The sequence below is a fragment of the Colobus angolensis genome, unplaced genomic scaffold (assembly GCF_000951035.1).
Source record: "Colobus angolensis palliatus isolate OR3802 unplaced genomic scaffold, Cang.pa_1.0 Scaffold206, whole genome shotgun sequence".
In the NCBI taxonomy this organism is placed as follows: domain Eukaryota; kingdom Metazoa; phylum Chordata; class Mammalia; order Primates; family Cercopithecidae; genus Colobus; species Colobus angolensis.
Window position 1 is genome coordinate 2209938 of NW_012115222.1, and position 18206 is coordinate 2228143.

The following is an 18206-nucleotide window of genomic DNA, read 5'->3' on the forward strand; positions in this document are numbered from 1 at the left end:
GCTCACTGCAAGCTCTGCCTCCTGGGTTTAAGCCATTCTACTGCCTCAGCCTCCTGAGTAGCTGGGACTGAAGGCACACGCCACCATGCCCCGCTAATGTTTTTTGTATTTTTAGTAGAGATGAGGTTTCACCGTGTTAGCCAGTATGGTCTCGATCTCCTGACCTCATGATCTGCCAGCCTTGGCCTCCCAAAGTGTTAGGATTACAGGCATGAATCACTGTGCCTGGCCATGAGTGAGTTTCTTAATCCTGAGTTCTAATTTGGTTGCATTGTGGTCTGAGAGACTGTTTGTTATTACTTTCATTCTTTCGCATTTGCTGAGGAGTGTTTTACGTCTCATCATGTGGTCAGTTTTAGAATAAGTGCGATGTTGTGCTGAGAAGAATGTATATTTTGTTGATTTGGGGTGGAGAGTTCTGTAGATCTCTATTAGGTCCACTTGGTCCAGAGCTGAGTTCAAATCCTGAATATCCTTTATTTTCTGTCTCGTTGATCTGTCTGATATTGACAGTGGGGTGTTAAAGTCTCCCACTGTTATTGTGTGGGAGTCTAAGTCTCTTTGTACGTCTCTAAGAACTTGCTTTATGGATCTGGGTGCTCCTGTATTGGGTGCAGATATATTTAGGCTAGTTAGCTCTTCTTGTTCCATTGATCCCTTTACCATTATGTAATGCCCTTCTTTGTCTCTTTTGATCTTTGTTGGTTTAAAGTCTGTTTTATCAGAGACTAGGATTGCAATCTCTTGCTTTTTTTTTTCTTTCTGTTTGCTTGGTAAATATTCCTCCATCCTTTTATTTTGAGCCCATGTGTGTCTTTGCACATGAGATGTGTTGCCTTTTCTATCTGAATTCTTCAATCCTTCTCCTATGACTCACAAACGTAGTAAATCTGTCTTTGTCTTACAATTTGGGCTTTGTATATTTCGTTCTTTGTTCGACTGCACGAAAATGTTTGGTTGTTTAGTAGTTTTTTTTTTCTAGTTGATTTTTTGGGTTCTCTTCAGCGACACCAATTATACTGATGTTTATAGTTTTTGTCTTTTCTCTAGTAGTGTTAATTTCTCTTTCCTCTTTTTTCCACTGTTATTATCTCAGGCCCCTTCTCTATGCTAGCAATTACATTTTCATCTGTATGTCTTCTGGTTTTTGCTGTTTTTATTTAATAGTCCTCTTATTTTGCTGTATTGGTCCCCATTTCTTATTTCCCTTGATTCTACAATCTCCCTTTTACTCTATAGCTTTTATAATCTCCATAAGCTTGTTCAACTACATTTATGATTTTATTAAGATCATATATGGCATAAAGTACCTATGGAAAATTTGTTTTATTTCTTGAGGAGTTTTCTTCCATCGTGGGTTGGTTCTTTAGCTGTTTTTGTGTTTTTCTTCCTTTTGTTTTCATAGGATGCCCGTATAGTTGCTACTGTTTATTTTTCAGCTTGTATACACACTACTTGGCCTGCTCTTTCAAGAGCTTCTGTTTACTTTAGTACAGTTTAAATAACATCGCTTGATATCTTTCCTTCTTTATCAGAGCTTATGTGAAAGACAGCTGGTTTCGGTTTCATTAAAGCTGTATTCAGTCGCCCAAAGTTTCATAAGGTGGAGGGAGAGAAGATTAATGGGGAGAGCTCCCGTGGGCTCTAGGTTGATGAACTTGGCCTTCGCTTCCTCTTTAGAAATTATAGAAAATGGTCTGTATGTAGGTCTGTTCCATTTAACGGAGTCCTCTATCATGTTCCTGCAGGGGTTCCTCCAGGTTTTATATTCCCTCATTTTGGTGGAGATTACTGGGAAATTGCCAACTTCAATAATTTTTTGAATTCTATAGAAATTCTGAGACTTTGTGGTGGAAAATGGTCATCAGAGGATCATGTACTTATAATAAGATGGGTAGACAACAAGGGATTCAATTAGAAAATTCAGCAGAAACTGTCCAGATGAGCCAGACCTTGTGGAGAGGAGAGAAAAACAAGGGGAATGGCCAGAACCATGGAATTCCATTTTTTGGATTTCAAAAGATGGCGTTCAGCTGAATGGAGCAGAGGGTCCAACTGAGGGTGAACTACAGGTGTGCCAACCCTCAGCTGCCCCGTCAGTTACGAGTTTCTCTCTGTGGTAATGACATATGAGAAAACTAGATGTGAAGGAAGTATAGTAAACAGTAACTATTTAGCACCATCTTGGGGGAGAGGGAAGTTCTGAAAGGGCCTGTGCTACCCATAAAGTAATACACAATTACGAAGGAAAAATCCTGTCTAGGTATAAACAATTTACGTTGGTGAAAGTGGCTACTGCTGACCTGTTCCTTCTCCCACTAACTCTTGTCAAACTGATGTAGATAATAAATCATGTCATTACACATTTACATTGATTCACATTTTCCATTAATTCTACTACTAAACTTCAGTGCTTAGAAGAAATCAGGACTGAGAAAAAAAGGAACTTACCCTAAGTCACCTTGTATAAAATGGATTAGATTCTGCCCAATATTGTGGGTCAACGTAGAAATATGAATGCTTTCAGTTTCTAACTTCATCTTCCCTAGGGCCAACTGTTCATCCCCTGTTTCTGAGTCTCTCCACATTTGTTGCTCTTTCTGAAGAATTTCATGAAATTTTGGCTCACTTTCTTTCTTCAGGGCCACTTCTGATGGTGGAGCAGAGTTGGGCTCCACTCTGAACCACTGCAGGGTGTATCATTTGGTCTTGTTTGGTTGACACTGATGAATTGTGTGTTTATGTGTGTGTGTGTGTGTGTGTGTGCGCACATGTGCCAGTACTTGCCATTTCTGTTCATTTGGTTAGATACTGATGTAGGGGGAAGTTTTTAAATCTGTTTTCATTTTATCATTTTTGCTCAGCAGTTAGTTTTTTTTTTTTTTTTTTTTTCTCTATGAGGCTGCATGACTGGCAAACTGAGTTTCTTTGTTGTTTATTTTTGCTTTGTTTTGTTTTGAGACAGAGTTTCACTCTTGCTGCCCAGTCTGGAGTGCAACGGCACAATCTCGGCTCACCACAACCTCCACCTCCAGGGTTCAAGCAATTCTCCTGCCTCTGCCTCCTGAGTAGCTGGGATTACAGGCACGAGCTACCACACCTGGCTAATTTTGTATTTTTAGTAGAGACGGGGTTTCTCCATGTTGGTCAGGCTGGTCTCGAACTCCCGACCTCAGGTGATCCACCCACCTTGGCCTCCCAAAGAGCTGGGATTATAGGCGTGAGACACCACGCCTGGCCCAAACTGAGTTTTTTTAAAGGTTTTCTGTGAATCATAAATTCTGCTGAAGCCCTATGGTGTATAAATTATTTTCAATCTCTCCTTTCTTCATTTATATTTTCATATAGTCCCTATTCATAACACAATGATGGCTCAAACTATATATAATGTGAATTGAGTTTCTAATTTAATAGAAAATCCAAATTCTTTTTCTTGGAAAGATATCATACTAGGCACAAAGACCCATTTCTAGGAAAGGGGGATGTTGCCATCACTTAGAATAAGGAATCACTAGTATTAAGCAAAAGTACAGCCCTTGCTGAATCCCTGAAGAGGACTTCCATTCCCAGACATACAGACAGAAGTCTCAACCATGAAGGTAAATGCCAAAAATGAGCTTTTTATGATTTTGATAAACACAATAAATAGTGGTGGTTGAGACAAGTAATGGAGCATATTTTAAAAGCTGAATAGTTTCTCCACATGTCATTCATTTACTGATAAAAAAGAAAGAAGAGAAAAAATGGTTAAAAAAAAAAAAAAGAATGAGCCAAACTTCCAACTACTGGCTCTCGGCCAGGAAAACTTCATAAGAGATGAAAGCTGCCTTCATCATTATTCATTGGGCAAAATAATCCATGCTTAAACGAACGACTTTTATATGTGCAGCATGTGCTATGTATTCTGCTTCCAGGTGGAGCTTGTTCCAGCCCTTGTTGTGGTTTCATTTGCTGTGGTTGATCCAACTTGAAAATGAGTTGAAATCCGGGTGACCCACCTTGGCAGGATCTGCTGTCTGAGGCTGGAGTGAAGCCCATCTCACACTCGCAGCGATATGCACCCGGGACATTAAGGCACTGTCCGTTCTCACAGAGGTTTATGTTTTCCGCACACTCATCAACATCTGCACAAAAAAGGAAATTCCATCTCTGTCAAGTTCCAAATTTCATGACATATTTTCTCCCTGCCCTATAAATAGATCAGTTTTACTGGCTTGACTTAATGCTCATTAACATGAAACAATAGTTAACCACATTCACTTAAAGGAGGGTATCAACCTGAGAGAAAGTCTATTTATCCTGCTCCCCCAACATTCAATTGTAATATAATTAAAGAAAAGCTATTTAACCTGCACCCTAACATTCGATTGTAATATTATTAATAGGAGAAATGCAGACGTCTCTCACATTTGCCTTCTCTTGTCAGTGGTATGCCAACATTATTTAAGATATGAAAAACACTGGAATTAACCTTAAAATAGTGATCACTGAGAAAATTACAGTATTCGAATAAACAACTTGCTTTTTCACTAGTTCAAGTGTTTAAAAGCAAACTAGAGACACTATGGGAATGGGGAAAGTTTCTTTCATGTCATAATCTTATAAAAAATACTTCTATCTTAATTACACAAATGGACATTACTCATAGACCTTAAAGATAATTTAATTATATCAAATGGAATAAGAGGGAAGGAAAAATCAATGTTTAGTGAGGGTGTCATTTGCCATGTGCTGTGCTGGTTGCCTGACATGCATTTTTTCACTGAATTCACCAATCTCCTGAGGTTTAGAAGGGAAGAACCTGTGGCTAAGAGCATCCAAGTAAGCTGACAGAGCCACACCAAGGTAATAATACATGTTGACTGAGTCAGGATCTGATTGCAGATGTGTCTGACTTGAAAGCCATGCTCTTTCCTTGACACCATAGTGCGGAGAAGTGCCAGGAAAGATGCAATATCTAGGACTACAAGTAATGAAGCTTTAAAATTGAATAAACACATTTCCTTAAACAGGCATCTGAAAATGATGAGGCTGCATTTTTGAAGTCAAAAATTAGAAAATAATTTAGTCTATCCTTTAATTATGGGTTTAGAAAATAATTTAGTCTATCCTTTAATTATGGGTTTAAAATGTGTACTGAAAATCAACTGAGAAACACTTACTTTATAAACTGAAAATTATTCAACTTTATGTCCAGCAAGATTATCTAGTCTTATACATGCATATAATGAGAGGATGCTTTATCCTCAAAGAATATGAATGAATAGAAGCTAAATAGAAGCTAATATTTACTGAAATTTTGTGATGTGTTCTTCTAAGTCCTTTATTTGTATTATTCCATTTAATCCTTTCAATGTCATGTGATAAACTACTGAGACTTTGATAAACACATTAAATAGCAGTGATCGGATAGGTCATATATTCTATCTCAAAAAGCTGAACAGTTTTCCCATGCCATTCATTTAGGAATAAAAAAGAAGAAAAGAAAATTGTATTATTACTATTTCATTTTAAATCAGGCCAGACAAGTTAAGCAATTCACTTACAGTTACAGGCAAAAAATGGCATAGGCAAGATTTGAACCCAGGTAGTCTGATCCAGACAAAGGCTGCGATTTTTTAACCACCATGTTACAAATAAGTAAGATAAAATGGCAAATCATTAACAGTACATGATTGTTACAAATGCCTTTATTTGAAAACTTTCAACAATATATCTGGAAAGTCGTTCAGATTTTTGTGTTTAGTGTAAGAGAAAGATACATAGTCACCTGCAGGTCAAGTTTAAAAAAAGAAGTAGCTACTTTTGTCTCCTTTAGCTATAATTTTCTTCAAATAAGGAAGCATATAGTGTTCTATGACGATCCCATCAGAGCACACCTCAGGACTATCACCCACCTGAGCAGGTAAAGCCATCTCCAGTGAAACCTTCGGAGCAGGCACAGCGGTATGAGCCTGGGGTATTTACACACTGAGCATTGATGCTACACTGGTGGGTTCCATTAGAACATTCATCCAGATCTGCAGAACACAGCAAAAAAGTTCAGAAATGAAAATGCAACATTTAAGCACCTGGAAGGAGAGTTTGCCTTAATTTACATATAAACTGGACAAATGGCATGCATTTTAGTTTGCAGGATCACAGTTCCAATTCACTAAGCTCTCAGACCCAATATCCAATGTCCATACAATAAATGTGGGCCAAAATTATGAACTCAAGCATTTTGTGAGATATATAGTCAACATGAATTTTTTTAACAGCTTAAAGCAAACTAGTGTTAGATCTCATTCTGACTTCTACTGAGGGTGAATTTTATTAGTGGTTTCCTTATCAGTAAAAGGATCAATTCTGAAGGTGATACTGAATTTCAGAACAGGAAAATTAACAAACAGTTTTCCAGTTTATTTAATAGATGAGGAAACAGAGATATGATTCTTGACCTCATGGAACCCTTAGTCTAGTAGAAAAGACAGATGTTAAACACAGAAAACAATTAAATCTTGCTATATGTGCCATGAAGAAAAGTTACAAGGTGTCATGAGAGAATAAAAAGGGCATCCTATTTGGGCTGCAGGAACAAAGATGCCCCCTTTGAGGAAGTAGTTTTTAGTAAACGTCAGACCTGAGGATGAGAAAGGCTTAACTTGCTAAACAGAGGTGGGGAAGGGTATTCCTTCCAGAGAGAGGAGCGCATGGTAAGACACCAAGGAGGAAATGAGCTCAGTGTGACTGAAGAAATGAAAGGAGGTTACAGTGGCAAAGCAGAATACACCAGACAGAGGGTGATGGACAATTAAGCTAGAAAGACAATGGAAACCCACAGCCAAGGGAGGGAAGATGCATTTTATCCTGAATTCAATGGGCTAGAATGAAGACTATGAAGAGATCGAATCCACGCTCCTGCTGCTACGTGGAGAATGGATTGCAGGAGGGACAGAGAGGGAACAAGCCAACATACCAGAGGGGGGTTCTTTTAACATTCAGCAGACACCAAGAGCGAGGGCACATGAGAGAGAGAGACAGATAGAGAGAGAGAGAGAGACAGAGAGCACAGAGAGACTCTCTTTGCTCTCTCTGGTTGGGACTAAAGTAGAGGAAAGAAGATGTAAAGAAGAGGATGAATTTGGGTGACATCCTGGAGCACAGGAGGCTGGACACAGCTGAATGTCTTGTATCAGAGGCAGGCTGTTTTGCAATACTTAGCCAAAATGACAGATGGACAAGAAGCACAAAAATGGGAGGCTGAAAAGAGAAAAGGTGTAGGCACATGGGGCTACAAAAATGGGAATGAGGGCATGGTTGAAAAGTTATGATAGTAACCCTGGAAAGATGGCTGGACTAGAGGCTGGCGCTTCACTAAGCCATTGCAAGATGTTATTTAGTAGTTATTTGGAAGCTCTGATACTTCAAATTCTATAGTCAGCACATAAACTTTTAATAAGTATGAAATATTTGAATGGATAAAAAAGTATATATTCAAATTAACTTATAGTTTTGGTAAGAGATCTTAAAGCTGTTTTTTAATCCTTACTGTGGGTCTATACGTTTTTTGTAAGTTATCGGGGGAAGTGAGTTTAGCTTGCTTTCTTTTCTGTTTTAAATTGACCTGGAAATTCTTGCCAGTTGGAAAAATGCTTTATTGTAAGGCAAGTGAAACACTAAGCATATTACACAGAACTGTGAATGACACTCAGGGTATATTCTAGTCCCTTGCCTCTCAGATATAAAACACTTCTTCTTAGACTCTGGCTCAAGAACCATAAAACTTGAAGAAATTGTCCATTTTTTTTCTTCAAATAAGACCTCTTGGAATCCAAGAAAGCATTTAGAATTTCCTGTAAGAAGAATTCTATTTTCTAATAAGATGCTGGTATTGTTGACTTACTACAAACTTAGGTTATCTGAAAAAATCTTTTATTGCCCTCCATTTATTTCACTGGATTTTAAATCTCACTGATTACTTCTTTGAAAAGATTGGAGGAACATACTAGTCATTTTTCATCATACAGCTGTGTTTGGATCGCCAGCTGCATATCAATTTTTTACTGAACAACAACACACTAAAAAACAGCTGCCAAGGCATACTGTTGAAATTTTGATAAGGGTAAAGGAAACTCTTAGGCAGGAATTACCTTGCAACTAAGATAGCCTTTTTATAAGGGCATTAATAAAAGCGAAGAGCATGATTCTACAATTGTGCCAAAAAGAGCCTTTAAAAATCTGTGCCTTAGCAAAGGATATTTACATTTGCAAACTCACCAATACACTTGATGCCATTTCCAATCCAGCCTTCTCTGCAGCTACATTTGAAGCTTCCTGGGATATTGAGACATGAAGCATGCATGTCGCAGTTATGAGCACCAATTTCACACTCATCCACATCTGAGAAACCATAATTCATAAGAAGAAAATAAAAATACAAACTAATTAATTCTCCTTCCAGGTATATTTTTGTATAGGTAACATTTTAAAGTAAAGATGCAACTGTATGGAGAAAATGGTAGCCTAACTTTTATTCTTAAGTTTTGTAGACTGCAAGAGGATTTGGAAAATTCATGATCCTAGTAAAATATGAGTTCTTCCCTAGAAAGAACTGTCAGCCACTTTCCAGTAGAAGAGAGGTAAGACACAGCAGCGTTGCTCCCTGGCAGGTACGTGTGTCATCCTGGGGCCTTCTTCCCTGTCCAGACTCAGACACAGCTCCATAAAGAGGACATTCGATTACAGATCAAGAGAAATCTTATTTCCAATGATAGACAGTGCTATTCCTTCCTATTGATATTTATTACATATTTTTCACGAAGATAAGAATCCAACTTTTTTAAAAAAGTAAGTTTATTCTCTTTTTAAAATTATGTGATCATTTGTCATTTTAAAAATCAATATAAATATTTTATAGAATTAAAAAAACTATAATTTAGGTGTTTATTTTTATTTCTTCTATGTGAGATTACAGAAAGATATTCACTGGGAATGTTATCTGGAAAGCAGCCAGATGCTTTCGCCAGTGTGTGTGCATGTGTGTATTTGTTTGTCTGTACACACACACACATATCCTTATATATGTATGTATAACCTATGTAGATTTGGTTCTCCAAAGCTTTCTTGACTATAAATAGTAATGTGTTCCATCTAGTTCAATGATTACATATTACAGATGCTGAAATCACACACACACACACAAACACACTCTCTCTCTCTGTCTCTCTCTCTGTTGGCTTCACATCAACCCTGTCAGTGGTGAACATGCAGAGAACACCTTCTTTTATAATCTGTCCCTTAATGGAGGGGTCAGCTTAAGGGCTGGGTTGCCTTCTAAGTCTTCCACCACCTGCCTTGAAAAAATATCATACATAAGTCTTAAATTGAACACTGAGGAATACATGATCCAAAACCTTGACCCCGGCACATCCCAGCCCCACTTGCATGCAAAAGGCTAAAACTAATTAGTAGAGAAAGGGAACAAAAGACAAAGTGGGTGAAGTGAGCAAAGAAGGAAAGTGAAGAGAGAAAAAAGAGAAAGGCAATTTGGGCAGAGAGAAGACAAAAGCAAACAGAGAAGAGCAAACAAGAAAGGAAAATATGGGAGAAAGGAAGAAAGGGAAAGGGTCTCAATGAAACTTAAGATTAATTTTTACTAGTTTAAAAGAAGTGCAGAGGTAAATGGCAACTGGGATCCCGGGTCTTTTGGTGCTCTTTGTTCATGAATGTCTTCCATGTGGGCAGCAGTCATACTCAGAAAGTGACTGCTGCTGCATGAGCCACCATTAGCGGTCAGGGCCACGGGAACCGGACTGCACTCTCACTCACTCACTCACTCTCTGTCACAGCCCACAGTCAGCCTCCCGGTGGGTGGCTCAGACAGTGTGCTACCACAGAGACCAGCCAAATCCATCACACAGGCTATGGGTCACACACTCATCCTACACACACAGTCACAGCCTGGTGGCAGGTAACCGGCCTAAGGGATGCCAGAAAACAAACAATGCTGAAAGTTGGCCTTTGACATCTGAGAAGCTGAAACACAGAGAACACAAGCTTGAAACCTACCTGTACATCCTGTGGTCCCCTTCTTCACTGAGTGACCCAGCTGACAGTGGCAGATGAAGGACCCCTTTGTGTTCTCACATTCCCCAAACATGCAGATATTTGAATTTAGGTCACATTCATTCACATCTAGAAAATTTATTTTCAATATCTTAGTAGGTGTTCATCACAGTAATTTAAAAGCTATCTTCTACACTGAATAGCATAATACTGAAATACACAGGTGAGATCTAAAATACAATCCATCTGCAAATCATCGTGTTACAGATAAATACACTATCTGCCTTTAGGGATTTTTAAAAGTAATTCTTCCTGAGATTTTATAGTTCTAGTAAAATGATTTGAATTTTTAAAATAACAACTGAAAAAGCCTTCCTTTTATCATGCTTGTGTGTGCATGTGGGTGTGTATGCACGTGTGTGTATAAATGTTTATCCTTTCTTATGATACCCACCAATGCATGTTTTCATGTCCATGGAAGCCATGAAGCCATCATAGCAGAGGCAGCGATACTCTCCAGGAATGTTGGTACACTGACCGCCATCACAGATATCAGGATTGTTTTCACATTCATCAATGTCTGATGATACAAAATTAGCATCAAATGAAAATAAAAATGTCATTCATCAATCTCAAATGCTTTCATTTTCTATCTGGTTCCACTGGGTAATATCTACAGCCATATTTTCAAGAAAAAATTAACTAGATGTACAAAGCCTATGTGTTTTCCTTTCTATACCTGCACACGATCTCCCATCTGGCATCAGGGCATAACCCTCACTGCAGCTGCATTCGTAGCTTCCCTCTGAATTTGTGCACTGGGTGTCACAGCCTCCGTTCATTATCATACATTCATCAATATCTGTGAAAACAGCAACGCAACCACATTACTTGTTAGGTCTGCTTCCTTAAAAGGAGTTTTCTTCTTTTTAAACAGATAATGCTAACGTGGCTTTGAATTTTTCTCCCCACTATGTGTGTTGATTGAACATCATCCTCCTTAGTTCTTTTAACTTCATTTTAGGCAGCATTCCATGTTTAACTGCAGTACCCTAAGATGAAATAATTCGGAAATGGAAGAACTATGGGGATTAGAGCATTTTCTACATTAAGATGAGTGAGTCTGCTGCAAGACCAACAAAATATCTGAGATCTGCCCCCAGTCTTACATTCATTTTCAGGACAAAGGATTTGCATAAGCTTCATTATAATTCAGTGCCAAAAGTTTTCCTAGGCTGATTTGAGATATATGAGTTTCAGGCCTGCTTGGTCTCCCCTTACCTGTACAGCCCTGGCGGTCTGGCGTGGCCTGATATCCAGGATTGCAAGAGCACTGATAGGTTCCAATCATGTTCACACATTTTCCATTTCTGCAGAGATTGTCACTCAGGGAGCATTCATTAATATCTATAAAAGATACAAAGAATTAATGCTTTATACAGTATCAAATCACTACAGCCATCAGAAAGGTGCTTCACCAGAGCAGTGGTCTCCAAAGGGGTTTGTGTACTTCATGGGGAAGTGAAATGTTCTCCTGGGGGATTGAAAGAAAATGCTGGAATCTCTATTTCCATCTACAACAGTACTGTTGAGTAAAGCTTTCTACAATGATGCAACTGTTCCCATATCTATGTGGTCTAATACACAGCTGCATGTGCTACCGAGTACTGGAAATATGGACAGTATAACAGAGGAATATTTAATGTAATTTAATTTTAACTGAGTTTACATAGCCACATGTGGCTAGTGACTATCATGTTAGACCGCACAGATTGCACACATGCCAGAACTGAAGCTAAATACTACTTAATATATGAACTTATACTGGTATGCTCACCTGGTCTATATTAGATGGTGAAGTGTTGCCTGCATGATTTGAAGTATCCTGATGGAAGACTGATGGTTCCACAAGACAGAGGCATGACAATAGCGCCTTCTCGTGTTTAATTGTTTACACTGTGTTATGCTTCGTGTGTCGGGATAGTAATCTACAAATCACACTGCCTGTTTTAAAATAAACTAACCCCTATAATATGGGCAGGTGCCTTAAAAATAAACTAGTACCAATAATGTAAGCACAAGATAACAGAAGAAAATGGCAGAGTGATATGCTTCCTTATGTAAACTACTTGTCAGGTGTAAGATAACATAAAAAACAGTGACAATATAATCAGATATAACCAGAAATTCATTCCAAATTCTCAAAATAACCAAGATTATATGGCATGGGTTTACGCTTATGATCACTAAGTGTATATTATACAGAAATATACATTTTGTATTCTGCATTGTTCCTTTATACTCTTTTAAGCTGTAAGATCCATGAAAACTAAGTAACAAAGTAAACTTAGATCTGTGACTCACTGTACCTCAATATGTACAACCATGAATAAATATTCTGGAATTATTAGTGTGAAAAAGCCTTTTATACCACTATTAAAATGAAGTAAGAACATTAAAAACCTTTTCATTTATCACTTTAAAATATCCATTTAATCTACAATAAAATTCACCTCATATACTAGCAAAGCAATACATATGGCTTATAAATAAATATGTGTATTAGAAAGGTGTGCTCAAATTATGATTTGAAATTTAGTGTGCAATCTGTTCTATTTTAGGCTGTCTTATTTGCTTATGGTTTTAAGAAAGATTTCCTGTAAAGAACATGCTTTCTGGCTAAATCAAAGTTTTAAAGCCAGTATACTAGAACACAGTAATTCCAGAGACCTTCATGTATTACGAAAAGCAACAGGTTGCAATGTCCAAAGACCAGTCATTAGCCTTCTTATATCCTTTCTGGCACCCCTACAGAGCTCAGGGCAGATAAAGAAACCCAGTGTTTCCCTGAGAAGTGGGTTAAGGGAGCACCGTGTTCACACACACGCAAGCTGCTCTGTGAGCAGGCACAGGGGCGCAGAGTGGAGTCTGCCTGAGTAGATGGGAAGACACTGGGCAAAGCTGCACAATGCACAGGGCAGCTTTCCCATTTCTTCCTAATGGAGGATGACACCACAGGGACAACCACAGGGACATCCACAGGGCTCCTCACCAATCACGTGGCTTGCAGTAAAAAAAGAGGCCAACCAGAGGAATGCCAGCTCATTCGAGAGTGTCACCCAAGCCTCCACTAAAGACACAGCCTGTGTCCAGATGTAGGGAATCTCAATTTCCACCTTTTAATAAGCTAGATTTCATGTGCTCCTCAAACAACAGGTTTGTCAGAACTGATCCCTGCTCTTTACCAGTTGTGCTGGGCAGGTTTATGTGCTGAGGAGATAAACTCACCCACACAGTCCTCACGGGATGGTGACAGCTCGTGTCCCAGTGGGCAGTCACACTGAAAGCTGCCCTCAGTGTTCACACAGGTGCCACCCCTACAAAGGAGAGGGTTACGTTCACATTCGTCAATGTCTGAAAGGTAAAAACGTGAGATCCATTAAAGAACACTGAGGGAAAAATATTCACACATATAGCGTGGGAGAAAGAATACTATCTGATGGGAGAGTGTGAGTCAGTGTAAGAGATATGCTCATGGGAGATGGGATAATGCTTTCCTCACTTTTCCTACAACCAACTGAAAAACTAAACATTCTACTCTTAAAGGTAGTAAGCTTTCAAGAAATTTAATTGCATGAAATGAGCAGGCTCATAAGGGGTAGAAATAAATAATATTTGCTCTATATCACCCCAGACTCATGATGTATTGTTGTCAGTTATTCTCGTGTTTATAACACTAATCAGAGTGAAGGAAAATCTTAGATTTATAACCTACTATATCCTATGAGGTAAGTCCTATATTGTACTGAAAATTAAACAGTGGGCTAAAAGGTTGGGAATACCAAAAGGGTTTGTAATAGTACACAAATAAGAGCAATAACCTGGGATTGGCATGACTGAATACAAATCTTGGGGCCACCACATGATGCCATGTATTTTAAATGAGTCCCACCTAAGTAACTAGTCTGTGTGATTTTAGATTCTATGAATAAACAGGATCCAATCTGAATATCTCATTGCCATGAAGGCGCCAAGAGGTTGGGGCTCCTTGAGAGCTATCCAGGAGCACATTTCCCGTCTGACATTTAAATCTCTTCTCTCTCTCACCACATCTGACATTTAAATCTCTCCTCTCTCTCACCAAAGAGCCTGGCCACGCATGCCGTTCACAGCCCGAAGATAAGCAAAGGTCATGCACACGAATGAGTCTGTGCTAGTATGGCTTCAACCTGGCAAGGAAGAGCTCACGGTGCTTACCCATGCAGTTCTTCATCATCATGAACCCGCTTTCATAGCCTTCAAAGCACTCGCACTCAAAGCTGCCTGGTGTATTGACACAGATTCCACTGCCACAGAGGTCAGGAGAAATCCTGCACTCGTCGATGTCTAATTCACAGGGTTTAAAAGAAATTTAAAAATTGAATGAGACAGACTTGGCCTTCCACGTGAAGGTGCTGCACGCTTGAAATGTTGGGGAAATTAGTGGCTAACAGTACAAGGGTATGTTTTGAGTAGATCCAGATAGAAGGGCCTAGGGCCTGAGGCACATTCCTTTCCCCAACTGCCAAAACTGTCATACCAACAGGCAAATGGTGCCTTTTCACCTTTAAAAATTCTGAATTGTGGATTTCTTTTTGTGGCTTAGAAATAGTAACAGAAGAGGGGGGCATGGTAGCTCATGCCTGTAATCTCAGCACTTGGGGAAGCCCAGGCAGGAGGATTGCTTGAGGCCAGGAGTTTGAGACCAGCCTGGGCAATGCAGGGAGATCCCATCTCTTAAAAAAAAAAAAAAAAAATTATTGGGGAGGCTGAGGTGGGAGGACTGCTTGAGCTCAAGAGGTCAAGGCTACAGTGAGCTATGATGTATGATGTGCCACTGCACTCCAGCCTGGGTGACAGAGACACAACCTGTCTTAAAAAAGAAAAAGAAAAAGAAAGAAATGTTAACAGAAGGATGAACCCTGCAACTGTGGTATGGGCTGAATGAGGCAGGTGGTAAATGAGACAGCCGGGCCCCCATGACCTCATGTGTGATTGGAAGACAGTGCTGGTCTACTACACTAGCCCATGCCACCCCAGGTTGGAGCGTGTGAAGGCAGGGCTCCCGTCTCTGTGCAGGAGGGACTGGCAGATCCCAGAGAGATAGGCAGCCACGATGGACCAACACTGAGTCAGAAAGCACAAATAGGGCAGGGCCATGGTGTGTGCCACAATTTGTGTTTTTGTGTCATATTCAGATGTAAAGAGCTTATCGATTTAGTAAGCCCTTTGGTGACATGAGCTGTCACCATCGTGTGAGGACTGTGTGGGTGAATTTGTCTTCTCTTTTTATATATTACAGTAAATAATCTTCAGTATCTATACTCTCAAATACAGGGTTCTCTGAGAAATCTCCTATGCTTATAACTAAGATTTTTAATAGAGAAGTCATGTCTATATAAAATATGTTTAAGAAAACATGGCCTATTTACAAACATTTTAGTTCAAAAATCAAAAGTTTTTAATCTAAAAATCTGTCAATAGGGGAAAATGCTCCACCACGATCTCTTTATTTTGATGAATTTATTTTGAAGTTTTAAAATCACAGGATTTAGTGCATAATTTGTGGATGTTCTCTTGAGAGGTGGGTCTCAGTCTTTGCTTTCTGCCAGCTTTTACTTAGTTTTTCCATATTTATTTCTCCAATTACAAGAGTCTTTATTTATTTCCCTCGTTACCGGCCATGCGAAAAAAATGTAAATACTTCCTTTTAAACAAACATCTTAACAGAATTTATTGATTCAATTAAGTAGCTAACAATATGTCTATTGATTTTCTTTCTATCTACCAGTATCTAGGAACTGGTATTAAGAGCCATATGAGGAAAGTGTTCTAGGGTGGAACAGGGACAATCTCTGGCTAATGTGATGTAGTGGGAGTTTCACAGTATAAACAGTATGGATTCTAGAACCAGATACCTGGCTACAAATCCCAGTCTGTCATCTACTGAGAATAGGGCCTTGGGAAAATCATTTAGTCTCTCTGTGCCTCAATTTCCTTATTTGTCATAGAATCCACTTCATAGAATTAAATGAAGATTTGTTAAGTGCTGAGAACAGTGCCTGTCTCATAGAAAGTGCATGTTCTCTCTCTCTCTCTCTCTCTCTCTGTTTATATAAACTTCTCTGCTCTGCCAAGACTTGGTAATTTGGAGGGTGTGGGCTTTTGAATAGGTTCTTGAAGGCTGTACAGAAATGCTAGCTTTAAAGATACAGAATAAATAGGCAAGAGATGAAGCGTACCAGTGAAGAGAAAGGAAGCATTTCAGGGAGCAGTAAGCCACAGACTGGCTGGACTGGAGAGGCTGACAATGAGCGTGGGTACAGGAGGGACCCACAGGATCACTAAAAGCCCCCAGCATGGGAGGAGACCAGACTTTCCTGCTGTGAAGTTGACAGCCAACAATTTTCCACGGAACTTCACATTATATCTGGATCAATGCAGCCCTGTCAATGCGTTAGAGACATGAAGCAACTTGGCTAATTTCACAACAAAGGAAGAGGTGCGGTCAGAACTGGAAGAACCCTGACCTTCTTTATCCAGGACCAGGACTGCCTATACCAGTGGAAGTTGTTCAGTGGGAAGCTACACAATCCAGCCCTGCTTGGATGGTTAACCTGGTGGTTGTGGCAGTGAAGGATTTGACTGTGGGGACTTAACAGGTTGGGAGATCCTGAAGGAGTCTGTGATATAGTAGATACTGTGACATGTCACCCAGGTCCCTCTTCAGGAAAGAAGGACTTACTCCCCCGCCCCATCAGCTGTTGGGAGTTTTGCTGGCAGAAAGCCCTCAGATGTCCACTATCCTAAGAGGACCTCTTTCCCGCTTCCCTGGGTAGCTGTATCCCAAGACTGGTCTTGCAGGTACCTAAGTGCATGGCTTCCATGCCCTACTCAAGGCAACTCTGATGGACTGTCCCAGTTCCAGAACTCCCAGTGGCATGGGCTAAGGACTTCACTGGGGCTGCATCACAGCCCAGTTTCTTTCTCTGCCGACTTCTGCTTTCCTCTCTTCCCTTCCTCATTGTTCATCCCAAGATCAAGCCCCAGTAAACTTCCTGAATGCTCATCTCTGCCTTGGAGTCTGTTTCCTGAGGAGCTGACCCTGCCTCAGTCTAGAAGAAATATCACAGGCACTTGAAATAGCCGGTTTGATGAAAGAATTTGCATAACTTTTTTACTTTGGGAGACAGAGATGTCAAAATTCAATTGGGGTCTTCAATCCTGTTCAAAATTATACTCCTAATGCATACAGGGAAGTCCCTAGTAGGAGAAAGTACAGGGTAGGGGGAGGAACAAAGAAAGACCAAAACAAAGACAAACTTTCCAGACAGGAAGTTATAAATGTGAGAGTGAAACTCAGGAAGAACAGAGAGAGTTAGAGACAGGATCTGGGATTCAGCTCAGCAGAGGCCATCCCTGAAGTCATGATGGCAGATGAAACTCTGAGAGGCAGAAGAATGCTGAGTAGAGGACTCTGGCAACACCCAAGCATGGGAAAGGCAAGAATAATCTGTAAAGGTTAGAGAAGAAACATCATCAAGATAGAAGGACGATCAAAACCGGAAAATACCGCAGAAACTAAGAGAAAAGAAAATCTCAAGGAGAGATTTGGCAAGCAGAGAGATCTAGGAGGAGAGATGTTTTAACACCACAAAGATGTTTTGCAAGAGTAGATAACCATACGTGTATGTGTCTGGGTGACAGAGGGCAAAAGTCAAAATTACAAAATAAATGGCTGGTTGAAAGAGGGGGTGAGACCTAACAGCAGGAAAACGGAATGGTAGCTTGAAAGAAAAGAAGGGCTGAGGAGATATTTTGAAGCTGTGTGTAAGTTGAGGAATAGGGAGCAGAGAAGAGGAGGAGATGCTAGCAAGAAGAGAGAGGAGTGAACCTGCTGAGACAACCCAGAGCAGGAGCTGGGAAGGAGGGAAAAGAGGAGGTAACCCCAAATCCAGGTAGAGCATTACACCTCATTCTCTGTCATTGGAAGAGAGGGAGTGGGGGATAAAGGAGACTTTTTTTCTTTTTTTCTTTTTTGAGATTGAATTTTGCCCTTGTTGCCCAGGTTGGAGTGCAATGGCGCGATCTCGGCTCACCACAACCTCCGTCTCCTGGGT

The 18206-nt window shown here is 39.9% G+C and overlaps 1 protein-coding gene across 1 annotated transcript in view; it reads right to left on the reverse strand.

Annotated features, from left to right (window-relative positions):
* Positions 1-18206, reverse strand: part of FBN2 (fibrillin 2) — a 276012-nt gene that overhangs the window by 61788 nt on the left and 196018 nt on the right. The window contains exons 26-34 of the mRNA XM_011942098.1: positions 14305-14433; positions 13336-13461; positions 11329-11454; positions 10787-10909; positions 10502-10627; positions 10051-10176; positions 8260-8382; positions 5898-6020; positions 3999-4124 (exon numbers count right to left, since the gene is read on the reverse strand). Of these exons, the coding sequence (XP_011797488.1) occupies positions 3999-4124; positions 5898-6020; positions 8260-8382; positions 10051-10176; positions 10502-10627; positions 10787-10909; positions 11329-11454; positions 13336-13461; positions 14305-14433 (1128 nt within the window). The remainder of the gene's footprint in view (positions 1-3998; positions 4125-5897; positions 6021-8259; positions 8383-10050; positions 10177-10501; positions 10628-10786; positions 10910-11328; positions 11455-13335; positions 13462-14304; positions 14434-18206) is intronic.